The 13,354-nt window shown below is 35.1% G+C and overlaps 3 protein-coding genes across 3 annotated transcripts in view; 2 read left to right on the top strand and 1 right to left on the bottom strand.

The window, feature by feature from the left end:
- LOC7495668 (50S ribosomal protein 5 alpha, chloroplastic) overlaps positions 1-3,036 on the top strand; it is an 83,812-nt gene extending 80,776 nt beyond the window's left edge. The window contains exon 3 of the mRNA XM_052454278.1: positions 2,704-3,036. The gene's annotated coding sequence lies outside the window, so the exon portion shown is untranslated. The remainder of the gene's footprint in view (positions 1-2,703) is intronic.
- LOC18109882 (50S ribosomal protein 5, chloroplastic-like) lies at positions 722-1,355 on the top strand. Its single transcript, XM_006388112.2, has 3 exons — positions 722-779; positions 911-964; positions 1,063-1,355. The coding sequence occupies exons 1-3, from the start codon at positions 722-724 to the stop codon at positions 1,353-1,355; spliced, it is 405 nt and encodes a 134-aa protein (XP_006388174.2).
- Positions 3,037-6,751: 3,715 nt separating the features above from the next.
- LOC112327931 (ricin) lies at positions 6,752-8,422 on the bottom strand. Its single transcript, XM_024603518.2, has 2 exons — positions 8,349-8,422; positions 6,752-7,912 (listed from the first exon to the last, which is right to left on the bottom strand). The coding sequence occupies exon 2, from the start codon at positions 7,910-7,912 to the stop codon at positions 6,953-6,955; it is 960 nt and encodes a 319-aa protein (XP_024459286.1). The 5' UTR covers positions 8,349-8,422; the 3' UTR covers positions 6,752-6,952.
- Positions 8,423-13,354: the final 4,932 nt, after the last annotated feature.

Genomic DNA, 13,354 nt, shown 5'->3' with positions numbered 1-13,354 from the left:
GCCTTTAGAAAAATTGATCAACGGAAAACACTTTTCAGTCAAAGAAAAATTTGGCTTGGTTTCCAGGAAAGTGTTTTCCTGGAAATTTAGGCGGAAAACACTTTCCGGAAGTTGTGGAAAATTTAGAAAAGTCATATTATTTGCTGATTATATCAAATTTGGTCCTCAAACTTTTGATTGCTATATATATTTTGTTTTGAATATTTATTTTTCAATTTTATTTTTTAAAATTTTATTTTTATATTAACTTTGGTCCTCATTTTTATAATTGTTATTTGTTTTTCCCTTATCATTTTTTTTATTAAAATTTTTTATCTATCAAATTTGATCCTCATTCTTTTGATTGTTACTTAGTTTATTTGAAATAATTTATGGAATGTTAATTATTATTATTTTAATTTCTTTATCTTTTATTTTTTTTATTTTTTTATTTGATCTCTATTATTTTGATTATTATTTATTTTATTTGATATAATTTATGAAATTATATTTTTTTCAATTTCATTCTCATTCAACTTTTTAATTTGTAAGATTTGTTCGTCATTATTTTAATAAACTTGAAAAAAATAAAATATTAATAAGTTATTTTCTAGCTCATTTTTTATCACATAACCAAATACTGAAAAATATTTTTCAATTTATTTCTTTCCTTCCTTCTTAATCGAGGGTTTATGTGATTGCAAATTAGGATTTCCGAGAAAGAGCAAGCAAACAATTACAAATGGCTCTTCTTGTCTTGTACCAATTTCCTGTCCATCGGCAATTTTTGCTCCTACTCTGTTTCTAGGAAAGATGATGAAAAGGGAAAACAGGGGGCTTGGTGAAGAAAATGAGAAGGAATTTTTTTTCCTTTTTGGGTTTTCTTTCAAACACGATTTGTGCATTTTCCATTGTTCGGTTGAACTTGTAGATTTCAGGTATCCTGCTTTTGCCTCATCCAATTTCCTTTCAGTGCCTACTTTTGGTTTTATTTATACTCTGAAATCCATGGATTGGTACTGGTTTTCATCTTGCAGGTTACCCATTGGTGTACTCAAAGCTTTTTTTATGGAATTTGCTTAGGCTCCCCCATGGGAAAGGGTTTAATGACTGTTAAGGCGTTGTCTGACAGTAAGGGGACAAGTCCAGATAGTTGGCAACCTGTGTCTGAAAGTGATGATGAAGAGGAGGATGCGGTTCTTGACAAAACTCCTTTGGATTCAAAGCTGCAGCTGAAGCTTGAGCACAAGATGAAGATGAAGATGAAGTCGGGGAAGAAGATAGGGCTTAGGAGGAAGAAGCTTGATCGGAAGCGAGGGATGAATAAGAGGGGACAGTGGCCACCATCAAAAGCAAACAAGTTGAAGAATGTCTAAGCTGCCTGTTATTTTGCAGGTGCATTTCCTATCTCAATGATTGATCTAAAATTTGCAGGTTTCTCCTTTGTATCCTATATCGTTGATTTGTTTATCAAGTCTTGTAAATGTGGATTGATTGCTGTCCACTTGTCATGGAATTTAATCAGAGATTATGGAGGTTTTTGCTTGTGCTTCTTTTCATGATAATCGATAAGTTACATTAAGGGTCTTTAACTTGTTTGCATGTAATTTTTTGTTAATTGTGCAGTGTTTTTGTTGAGTGAGTAACTCAGGTGTGATTCTTTATGAAATTTCGATGAGTTTGATTGAGTTGGTGGGTGAAAAGAGGAGAAATAATCTCGTTTGTTTGAAATCAAATAGGATAGAGATTAAGACACTGAGAGGTTTTCTTACAAGAGGAAAGGAGTTTTTGAAAAAGAGAAGAACAAACTTAGTGAAGAAAGAAATTATGTGGTTGTTTCAAGGGTGAACCACTAGTATTCTCGTGGTGGAAGCTTGATGGTATTTAGGAATCTACTGTAGCCATTGTGTAAATAGTCACTCTGTGCTAGTAAGGCACAGAGATGAATGTATATCAACTTCAGTTTGAGTCCCTCGAGACCTTTTTTTTCTTCATGTATGTGCATTCTATTATATAGCCCTATTGCTATTGAACTGATCTCTGCTCATTTTCTTTCATGGATCAAATTGTGCTCAGGAAAGACCTTTGTGAAATATTTCCTAAGGAACAAATGCAATTTCTCACAAAGCTTACAAACTGTCATCATCTGTGTCCGGTTTGCTGTACCATGATCTCCCTATCACCTCAATTCTCGTATATATCCACTCTATAGTCACAGTGGTTAGGTTTCACTATTGAACTGCTCAATGCTCCTTGTCTTTCATGGCTCAAATTGTGCTCGAGAAAGATATTTATGGAATATGTCCTTATGGAACAAATGCACTTTCACACAGTTTATAAACTGTCATTCATCTGTGTCCTGTTTTCTGTACCATGATCTCCCAGCCACCTCAGTTCTCAAATTCATCCACTCTTTAGTCACAGCTGTTGGGTATAAAGCCTTGTTCGAGGGATATTTTATTTCTCTGGTCATATTGAATAACCCCTCCAGATCCTGTGTTGTTCTTATTCTAGGTAGGAAATTGTTCAGCAAAGAACCATTTCTTTCTCCTTTGTACGAAGTTTAAAAAACCTCAGAATTCAACAAAAAGAGAAGACGAAACTGATTATTTTTGGGCACTGGATTCAAGTGATGGAATTTAATCTGTCCACTTTCTGACTTGTATGAGCTTTCAGTTAGAGGATATATATTTTTCGTGACAAATGTCGTATTTGATGTAACAGATTGAGCAGATCCAGATTCCCTACTACAGAGATTCAGCAGTGCTTGTGATGTTATTCCGTCAAAAACATACCTTCTCTTTCTGTGCAGTTTCAATGTCCATGAAGTTGGAGAATGAAGATTATAGCCGTATAAATAATACTTCAAGGAGCATATCAAACATAAACTTTTGGCCTCATCAGGCTCAGTTCCAATCCTTTTTTATAGCCTGGACGAGCCATTCATTCCATGCTAGGCATTCTTGCCTGTTCTGTACATGTAACCTTGCCTTTAAGCACTTGTTAAGATTGTATATTCAGTACATCACGTAATTGCCATTATTTTGCTGCTTCAAATTTGTGACTGGGGATCATGCCCTTTACCATTTTCTTGCGAGACTGAAAAAATTGGATTCCATGTGTCCCAAGCCCACTAGACCACAGACCGCCAGGTAACATGGGTTACTTTCAGGCCTTGACCTTAGCCTTCACGAGCTGAATAGAGGAATAGAACAGTGTCAAGAATTCAAGATGAAGACTTACTAAGCCCAGACCCATGGTCACAGAAGCTGGACGTTCAGTAGCTGGACTAGCGTTGATTTGGTGGAAAGTCCAGTTGAACTTGACGATTAAGCATGTCTTTTTGTTTTAACATTATATTATTTACATTAATTCACTTTAAAAAAAAAACTATATTATTCAACGTGTTTTTTTTTAGAATAGAAATACTTTTTATTAATAAGAATCAGAGTACAAGTTTAGAAACAAAACTATTTTCACATGATAATTAAAATGAAAATAAATCAAAGAATCAAATATCTCGACTAGATAAATTTAGATAGCTCATTCTTTTAATGAATTGAACTTTTCAATAAAATTTTCTGAAAAATCTCACTTCGGATTTTATTCATATTAAAATATTGTAAACATGTATATGAATTTAAGCTATCTTTTACACTATATTATTTTTATTGTACGGCAAACTCTAAATAAACAAAAATACTCTTCGAACCTTTTATTTATAACCCCAAGAAATAGAAATTTAAAATCTTAATAAACTGCCATGAATATTGTCTTATAGAATAACATCTATTTTAAAAAATTCTATACCTAATACAACTGATTTTTATTTTTATTTTTTTAATACGATTAAACAACAAATGAAGTCTAATAGATATATTTAATGATACTCAATGGGTGTCTTAAGAGCATTGATTCATTAGATTTGTTTCCATAAATTAAATATTTGGCGGACAAATAAAGAGAAAAAATATATAAAAGATAAGATAGCAGGAAAAAAATAAATTCAAAAAGTAATATCCAATCTTTGCTGTCAATTCTCCCCCCCTTCATATAGATTTCCGACACATGGGAGTTACAATAAACACGTGTTAATCAACACAATAATTCCCCTCTGTCACCACTACTCTTTCCCACGTGTAAGCTCCATAACACATTCTTCTCAAGCAACTACCGGATCAATTGACACGTGTTTTATCAACCCAAAACCACAAGTCAATATTTTAACAGGGCGTCCTAGCTAGTTAAAGTTCTCCCAATCAAAACTCGTACCCAAAAGAGAAGGCAGGAGTTAGGGTTGGACATTTTCGGTTTGGTTCGGTTTTGAATCAAAATAAATAATTAAATCGAATTTTTTTTTTAAGTTTTTGAACCGAACCGAACCGAAAACCGGTTCAAACCGATTAATTTCGGTTTGGTTTGGTTTTTTCCCCTTCCAAACCGGTTCAAACCGAAATTATGATGCTCAAGCTAATTTCATAATCAATCCACTCCTTCTCCAGGGAATGTTACAAGGCCTACCATTTGCAAACAAATAGAAAGCAATTCCCAGCATCATGCATGTACCCAAATCTCATCATATTGAGGTCACCAAAGATCAGATCGAGTCCATGATTACTGGATTCAACCAGAAGCATTTTCAAAAGCAATTACCAAACATAGCCGCAGGGAAAGAATTACACAGAAGCATGATCTGAGAGATGAACCTACTATAACTATCAAGCACCACAAAAGCCACAATATTTGGGCCAAGAACATGCAGATCTGAGAGATGAGAGATAGAGATAGAGATCATGGAAGAGAATAAGACAGATTTGACTCAAATCATTTGAGAGATGAGAGACAGAAAATAGGGAGAGGGGGCGGCTGAAGGAGCATGGAGCAAGAGCTTAACAACTAATAAGTAACAATCGTGGAGCTGAGCATAAAGAAAAATGAAGAGAGATAAGGGGGAGATGTAAAGAGCAAAGGGAGGGGGGAGATGCAGAGAGCCAGAGAACAAAGGGAGGGGCGGCGGCTAAATGTAAGTTTAGGGTTATAAAACTTTCTATTTATACTTGTTTTTTTTTTTAAGTGGTGGCTTGGTTGAACCGGTTCGGTTCGGTTCAATCGATTTCAGACTTTGAAAACCGAAACCGAACCGAACCGGAACTTTTTTGTGATTTTTTAATCGGTTAATTCAGTTTTTTTTGTTCGATTTTTTCAGTTATTTTTTTTCTAATTTTCTCGATTTTTTAATTTTTTTACTCACTCCTAGCAGGAGCGGTATAAAAAAAGCCCGATTGAAGCACTAATTGGCAGTATTAAGTCCTACTAGAAGGAAGAAGGAGTTAAAGCTATCTGCATTTCAGTAGTATTTCTCATTCACGCCGATCCAGCAGCCAAGGAGATAGCCAAGCCCACTCAAGAGATCCTACTATGGATATGGATCGGGGAGGTTTCCCAACCAGGAGGACAGGGCTCATTGAATCAGCAGGGAGTGCATAAACCCCAACAAATATTTATAATAATCACCTGAGAAAATCGAACAAAAATAAAATGAACGACCGTCATGATGCAACGCTTAAACTGCTGACAATATGCTAGACGAATAATTAACCACATACAACAAGCGAAAAACCAAGAGAACAATATAATTTTTTATAATAATACATTTTTTATAATAATACGATAACAATAGTTGTTTTTTAAAGTGTTTTTTTACTTATAAATATATTAATATAATATTTTTTATTTTTAATATCAGCGTATCAAAATAATAAAAAAAACATAAAAAAAATTTAAAGTAAAGAAAATTTAATTTTTTTGAAAACTCTAGTTTAAACATTCACCCAAACACCTTCTAAGTTATATAGTTATATAAACTCTACATGAATTTAATGTAATTCATAAAACTATCAATAATCGATGGATCCACATATTTTGCCTTTATTTTTGTTTGGATTCTCATTTAGAGAAACCAGAGACGAGTAATAACCCAATTCCTTTAAACTTGAGCAAGGAGTTAAGCATGGTAGGTTCGAATGGTCTCGAACTATCTAATATTATCTCAAACATATATTTTAATATATTTTTTAAAGTTTTAAAAAGTCACACACCATTTATTGGTGCACACAAATTCCATACACAAATTCTGACATAATTTTTTCATTAATAACAAACTAATGACTAACATTAATCTTTTTACTAATTTTGTTTCTATTCACCATTAGGTTGTCTCCATCATTGCTTCAAATTGAAATTATCAAAATCTATAAATATTTATGGCCACCAAGTAAAATATTTGAAGCAGGACAGGTATAAATTATTCACAACCCACATTGTTACTGCTCATTTCTCGATACAGTACTTTTCTCATACTCCTCGTATCATTGTTTTGTTCTATATATTATCTTCTTCGGAGAGTTTTTATTCTGTAAAGAAATTTGTGCGGCATGAAACACTGAGCCTATAGAAAAAAAAACCCATGTTCAGACTTAATTCCCACAACCCAAGTTGCAGCCTGTAGAAAGTCCATTCCTGGCTGAAGTTTTCACAACTTAATCATGATTAATTTATTTTTCTTAAATTGTTGCAGCAAGTTTTCCCTCATTACATGTTTGATTCATATGAAAAGTAAACTAATTAGAATTAATGCTTAACAAGACAAGACCCTCGCCAGTCCTTAAACCCCGTGCAACAAAAATAAAAATGAAAAAAAGATGAACTCGATCGTAAGCAAGAGATCTCCTTCTCAGATCTTCTACAAGAGAGAAGTAGCTGGAACACTTCATTTCTTAACAAAAGATTTATTTATTTTATATAATAATATTGCATACTCAAACATCATACATAGGGATTAGGGAATTGAAAATAATATGGATATTGGAATACAGTTTTAGGGGACAACAATAATTTGTTGTCATTTATTTAAGCTGCTAGATATTGCCTTGGCTTGATAGACTTTAGGGCCAAAGGAGCGTCTGAGTAATTATTACGACAGACGCCATACCTGGTTAGCTCCTCCGTTGAAATCCCAAATAATTATTTCGAACAGGTTTAGAATGGAATAGCTCACATCCAACACCAAAGCATTATTCACGTTCAAAATGGGGAAATAAGCTTTGCCGTGGCTGTCCCCAAACGTCCAACGTTGGTTAGATGACACAGGGCTACAAGAGACAACGAGGACCAAGCTTCCTTTGGTATTTCCATTACTAGTTAGGCACAAATCTGTGTTTGCATCAAGCCTTATTGAACCATCTGCGTAAAAATTCCATTTTTGTTCAGTCTTGTTCTTCACGCACTTGGCTAACTTTGGGACATATTTGTTAAATTCCAAGCAGTAGCCCCAAAGCCCGACAATGGACTTTGGTGATGGTTTTGAAACACTGGTGAAATTCCAACCTTGGCCCAAGGCATAAACATTGGTTTCCAAGGTGAGTAGGGAGCCACTTTTCCCCGACTTTGAGGTCAAAACTAGTGACGAGGAGGGGTTTAGGATGGAGCCATCCTTTTGTACTTTCCAAATTGTGGCGCTAGCCTTCACCTTGTTGCAGTCAGAGATAAATACATAGCTTCCTGGACTTGTGCCGTTTGTGGCCAAACACTTGCCTTTAGATTGAATGGTTCCGTTCTTCTCCAAGCTCCATTGTTGATTCACATCTCCGTCAGATTTACACGGGTACAACTGTACTAAGTTTCCATCAAAGTAGAGTTCAAGAAACACGTCAACGCACAAATTATTTATGCCAACAATGTGTTGTGTGGACTTTGAACCAGAAACAACATCGTCATTTTTTGGCACGACAGAGCGGATGATCATGTCCCTCCCAGTTTGATCTTCTGCCAATGAGTCCATGTTCCCAGCTTCTGTACTCGCCACGAGTACAGTCGACAAAAGATATGCTGCCACCACAATCCACAGCTTCGTATTTCCTTTCAATTGTTTCATCTGTCAAAATATACGTGAAGATGATCAAAATCTATATTTGTTAATTAATAATTAATATCAGTGAGTTTTTACATCCCATAAAGAGAGTTTTATTGGGATTTTCACACAGATTAAATAAAAAGCATTCAATATTATGTCAACTCATACACTTTTATTGTATTTAGAGTATTATCTTTTAAAAATAAATGGAGTGGGAAAAATATGTGTGAAATCCATTCAAAGAGAGATGTAGAGTAGTAAAATTTATATGGCAGTACTGAATTCTTGTACTTTATATATATATATATATATATATATATATATATATATATATATATTGAAACATGTAAATAAGAAAAGGACTCTCATTATGGGATGGAGGGGGAATATGGTAATCATAATATATAGCTAAATTAAGGAAAATGGAAGTAGGCAATGAAGGAAAAAGAATACGAACATTGAAAGTCTGTATGCAGGGAACTCTTGTTTGAGAGGAAATGGGAATTCAAGAGAGGCGAGGGATGATTTCTATCGTTGCAAGTCATCTGCTTTTATAAGGGGTTCGTGGCTTCGTGCGCTTCTTGTTTTCTTCAACCACGAATTACACATTTCAAACTGTACATTTCTATCATTAATTGTAATAATTCGAGTATTTTTCACATTGTACGTAAATCTTATATCCATAAATATAATTTTTGTTTACAGAGGCATTTATTTTCATTCTGATAGAATTTGAGAGCTCAAATTACATGTTTTTCACTCCCTTGGATCATCCATTATAAGGAAGATGAATCATCTTATTTTCAAGCCTTACTATCCAACCTTATCTAACATTATGAAAAGAGGATCAACGGCAGAATCCAATTACAAGTCAATAAGGGTTCGAATCTCTGATTTATATGATTATAATTATTTTCCTTTTATTAGAACTCTTAATTGGAAGGCTATAAATAGTGAATGTAGAACATTCATCAGCATTAAGAAATTAAATCTCAAATAAATCAAGAAACTTTTTCTAAACCTTCTCTTCCTTCTTGAGTCTCGTCATTGGAGTTTTTATTGAGAGGCTACCATGAATGACATCCCATAAGAAGTAATTGAAGCATTGGAGTCTGGACTTCAAACTCTAAGTTTTTTTTATTTATTTACAAGCAAAATAGTTGAAGCCTAGAAAAGGCAAAAACAGCAACCCAAGGGGTTAGCTGTAAAATACATCAGTTAAACGACAAGAGCCAAGCAAAAGAGACCTGGGAAAACACAAAGACTAGAAATACAACAATAAAAAAACTCCAGCCGGACCCAACTGATGCCTTTTCCAGAAAACCAACAGAGCAGATAGCACCGAAGCGAATGAATTGCAATCCCCCAAAAATAGCTTCAGTAACTTCAGCAGAACCTGTCTCTGACTTTTTAGCACATAACAGTAGTCAATTTTAGGAGCAGCAACAAACACTACGGAGATTTATCATCACGGAAATCTAGCTGAAACCAACTACATCAAAACTCCATAGCCGATGTTTTAATCCCAATTACTCTTTTATTGTCAAAACATCATCACAACATCACATCCAAGTACAAACTCATATATTCTCGAAACTCCTTGTTTCACAAGTTGGTCTGCCATATGATTTGCTTCCCTCCTAGTATGTGTGGAATTTACAGTCCTCAAAGCATATGAAGATTTAGAAGCCATGATGAACAGTTCTTGGTAATACCACAGTCTATTACCTGGCGGGGTAAGCACCCAATGTACCATATTTGCAGAGACAGATTCAACATATCTTCTCTTGAGGAAGTTAGTTCCAACGCTTTCACAACAGCTATAAACTCAGCTTCATTGGAGTCTTTAATCCCAACAGGTATAGAGAATAAGCATATCACCTTTCCATTGCAGTCTCTTAAAACTCCACCAATACCAGCCATACCAGGTTTGCCTGGTGATGAGCCATCAACATTCCATTTGAGTACCATTGTAGGCTTAAAAGCAGACCATGTAATAGAAGGTCTAATTTTCTTGACATTCGTCCATTTAACTAACCCATCATGAGAAATTAAAAGGTCTAGTGCACAATATGAGAAGGCAGGATACAATGCCTTGATCCATTCCTAAGAATCCATGTAGACCAAGGTATGGCAAAGAACAACATTGACCACACCTTTCTTTGAAACTCCCCATGGACGAGAAACTCCCATTGTTTGAATAGATCCGAAAGATTCCCAGGGCAGCACCAAGAAAGCCCCCACCATTCTATTAATTTCAACCAAATGCTCCAGCGATAGTGACAGTGAATTGTTAAGTGATCAACCAATTCAACAAACGTCGACATATATAATGGACACATTATATATTTTCAATAACAGTTCTTGAAATATTTTCAAGAGTTGAAATGTTCAAACTGGAATTCATGATGTCTAGCAATGGATTAGTCACCTAAAGTAGGTGATCATGAAGAGTCCAGGACAATGCATTAGAAGCTCGGACTCGGGCCGAAAGCTATCTTCTGTAGGCAGCGAGTCTGCCTTAGAATCAAGATCGGGAGAAGAAATTTTTTCTACAGAAGAAGGTGCTACTAGCAATCTCGATAGAAAACATTCCTCCAAAACATGTATGAGATTTTTATCTTTTGCAGGGGAGGATCCCGTCGCTTAGATCAGCCAAGAATACTAGTTCTTCAGGTTCCAGGAGATTTAAAAGGAAGACAGGTTAATTACATCTTTTTTTTCCTTGAAAGGGAGGCTAATCTATGGTGGGGGAGGGTTGAGAAGATTTGTTGGGGAAAAAAAAAAAAACCATGATATATTGACTATGGTAAGGACTTATCTCGCATCCAATAAACAGGGGATCTACACTCTTAAAAGAGTTTGAGTGTCTGTCTAATCTAGTGCATAGGTGGATTGAAGGCCCTTGTAGGCACCTTCATTGGAGATGAACCTTTATCGAAGGTCTAGAACTTAATTTTGTAAGAGAAACCAAGGCAAAAAAGCGGAAGGCCATTGAATATGCCCATTTAGAAGATGACCTCATAACTAAAATGCAGAGAAGTACAAAGGACAAGCAGCGTAAATTAGTCATACCATCATCAGAGCTGTAAGCCCGCTTTTGAAGTCTCTCTCACCGGAGTTAAGTAACTTTCCTAGGAATGATGAGGATCAATGGCAAAATCCAATTACAAGTCAGTAATAGATACTGGCAGGTTAAGAATCTATGATTTAAAAGGTTCTGATCAGAGTCAATTGTCTTAAGACACTATAATAAAGATTGGAGGGAGATTACAAAGATACATCAGATTACTTTTGAAAATGGTCTTCCAAATTATTTCAGAACTATCTCATCAGTGTGGCATGGAATCAATACAATGATAACCAGTACATATGGTGTTCAAGAGGCCTTAAAGGAAGGAATCGATTTCAGATTGGGTGATAGGAGAACGATTAGTTTCTATATAGACAGGTGGAATGATTATGGAATTATGAGGGAGACATTTCCATGACTCTATGCTATAGCTTCAGAACCAACAGCAACAGGTTATGATGTGTTAGCCCAAGATTGAACTTACAGCGGCAAATAGAGCCGGGAGGTACAAAACTGAAGGCGTAGGAGTTGTCTTATTGTTTAATCAAGTAGATAGACGGTTTTGGAATCTTAATATAATAGGAGATTACACAATAAATTTTGATCACTATTGACAGGATAATATTTTCAAGTGTTTCCGACCACTTAATTATTATGGAAAGGTCTAATACCTCTTAAGATTGAAGTCCTTCTTTGAAAATCGATGCATAACAACTTATGTACAGGGAGTTTTTAGCATACAGACATATCATATCCCATCAACAAGCGACTTGTCTGTTTTGTGACTATGAAACACAATCCTCAAGTCATATGTTCCTACGTTGTTTAAAGCCATGGAAACTATGGAGTAGATTTATGAATTGGCTTAAGATCCAGTAGTGCATGCCAAATTTGCTGCAGTGGGATCATTTGGTGACAGGGAGATTTTTCTGGCGAGAGATTTTATCATTGTCTTATGGAATTCTTTGAGGGATCTGGGTGACTAGAAAAAATATAGTGCTTTAGAACAAGGATCCAAAATAAAATAGTAATTTTCATCTTATACTTCAGAGGTTAAGTCTACAAACAAGAATCTCCATTATACAAGTCTGGATCTATATAGAGCCCCGAAAGCATCTTATAATGTACAAACTAGATTTTTAAGAGTCTCACTATTTTAGTTATTCAGTTTGGTAAAGAATTTTCTTTTTTTTTCATTCCTTTTTCTCTCTGTCTATATACACAAACACAGCTTTTCCTTTTCTAGTTAGCCAAGGTATGCCGAGTTAATATATTCATGAGCATTAAGAAATAAAATTTCGAATAAATCTGAGAATTTTTTTGAAACCTTCCCTTTCCTTTGTTGATTCCCATCACACTATTGCAACTTCAATACTGTACACATATGCCACTTTAATGCTTCTCTTATATTATTGGTTGACATTCCTTTCTTGACAGTTGATGGTGTTGGTGTAACGCTTTTAATTTTATTTTGGTCGGTTAGAAGATATATTGGTGCAAAAAGACTCCGTTTTTGTTCTGGCTTGGCTTTCACACACTGTTCTAGCAATGGGACATTTTTGCTAGCTTGCAAGCAGAGGTTTTTAAGCCCAACAATGAACTTTGTTGTCGATGAAAAGATTTATCACACAAAATAATACAAAAGCTTTGAAAAATGTCAGCTATACTCGCACCTTGAGAGCAGGAAATGAGGTTTGGATAGAGCTGGAGAGTTTTTATAGCCTGGCTTTGAATATATATATATTTTTTCTGTCCTTGTTGCCTGTTTGATAGCCATCTCCTGGAAGGTGCTTTTGTGATTTCTTTTAGGGTAATGTCACTTGATTATCATCCAAAATAAATAAAACAAAATACGAAAAGCCCTACCGAAAAGCTTAGATTGTGTGTGAGTTCTTAACATAGTATAAAGTCTTTATATCAAGCACTGAAGACTGTAATTGAAAGTATAAGAAAATGCCTCGAATAATTAACAGTTGCTTCTACATTGAGTTTGAGATTTCACATTAACTTCTTCAATGAATTTCTCTCAGTAAATCACCTGTCTGTTTTAGCAACTAACACTCGATGAACTAAAATAAAGACGGCCCAACCATCTAGGTGGTGACCCAGTAGTAAAAGTTTGGGACCAAGAGGTTTGCTTCCTCTATGGTCTCAGGTTCGAGCCCTGTGGTTGCTCATATGATGACCACTGGAGGCTTACATGGTCGTTAACTTTAGGGCCCGTGGGATTAGTCGAGGTGCGCGCAAGCTGGCCCGGACACCCACGTTAAACTAAAAAAAAATAAATAAAGACAGCCGAAAATGAAAGACTCAAACGTAAATTAACTTTGAATAGTATAAGTTTTAATACAAAAATGTGGTGTTTTTCACTCAAAATGCTTTTTTTTTTA

The sequence above is a fragment of the Populus trichocarpa genome, chromosome 6 (genome assembly GCF_000002775.5).
Source record: "Populus trichocarpa isolate Nisqually-1 chromosome 6, P.trichocarpa_v4.1, whole genome shotgun sequence".
Lineage (NCBI taxonomy): Eukaryota > Viridiplantae > Streptophyta > Magnoliopsida > Malpighiales > Salicaceae > Populus > Populus trichocarpa.
Note: the sequence above shows the minus strand (reverse complement) of the source record. Positions and strands in the feature narration are given on the sequence as shown.

Coding starts and splice junctions, on each gene's coding strand:
- LOC18109882 (XM_006388112.2), top strand. CDS start 722: ATGGCTCTTCTTGTCTTGTACCAATTTCCTGTCCATCGGCAATTTTTG. Junction 780..910: donor GCAATTTTTGCTCCTACTCT/GTTTCTAGGAAA, acceptor TTGAACTTGTAG/ATTTCAGGTATCCTGCTTTT. Junction 965..1,062: donor CCTTTCAGTGCCTACTTTTG/GTTTTATTTATA, acceptor GAATTTGCTTAG/GCTCCCCCATGGGAAAGGGT.
- LOC112327931 (XM_024603518.2), bottom strand. CDS start 7,912: ATGAAACAATTGAAAGGAAATACGAAGCTGTGGATTGTGGTGGCAGCA.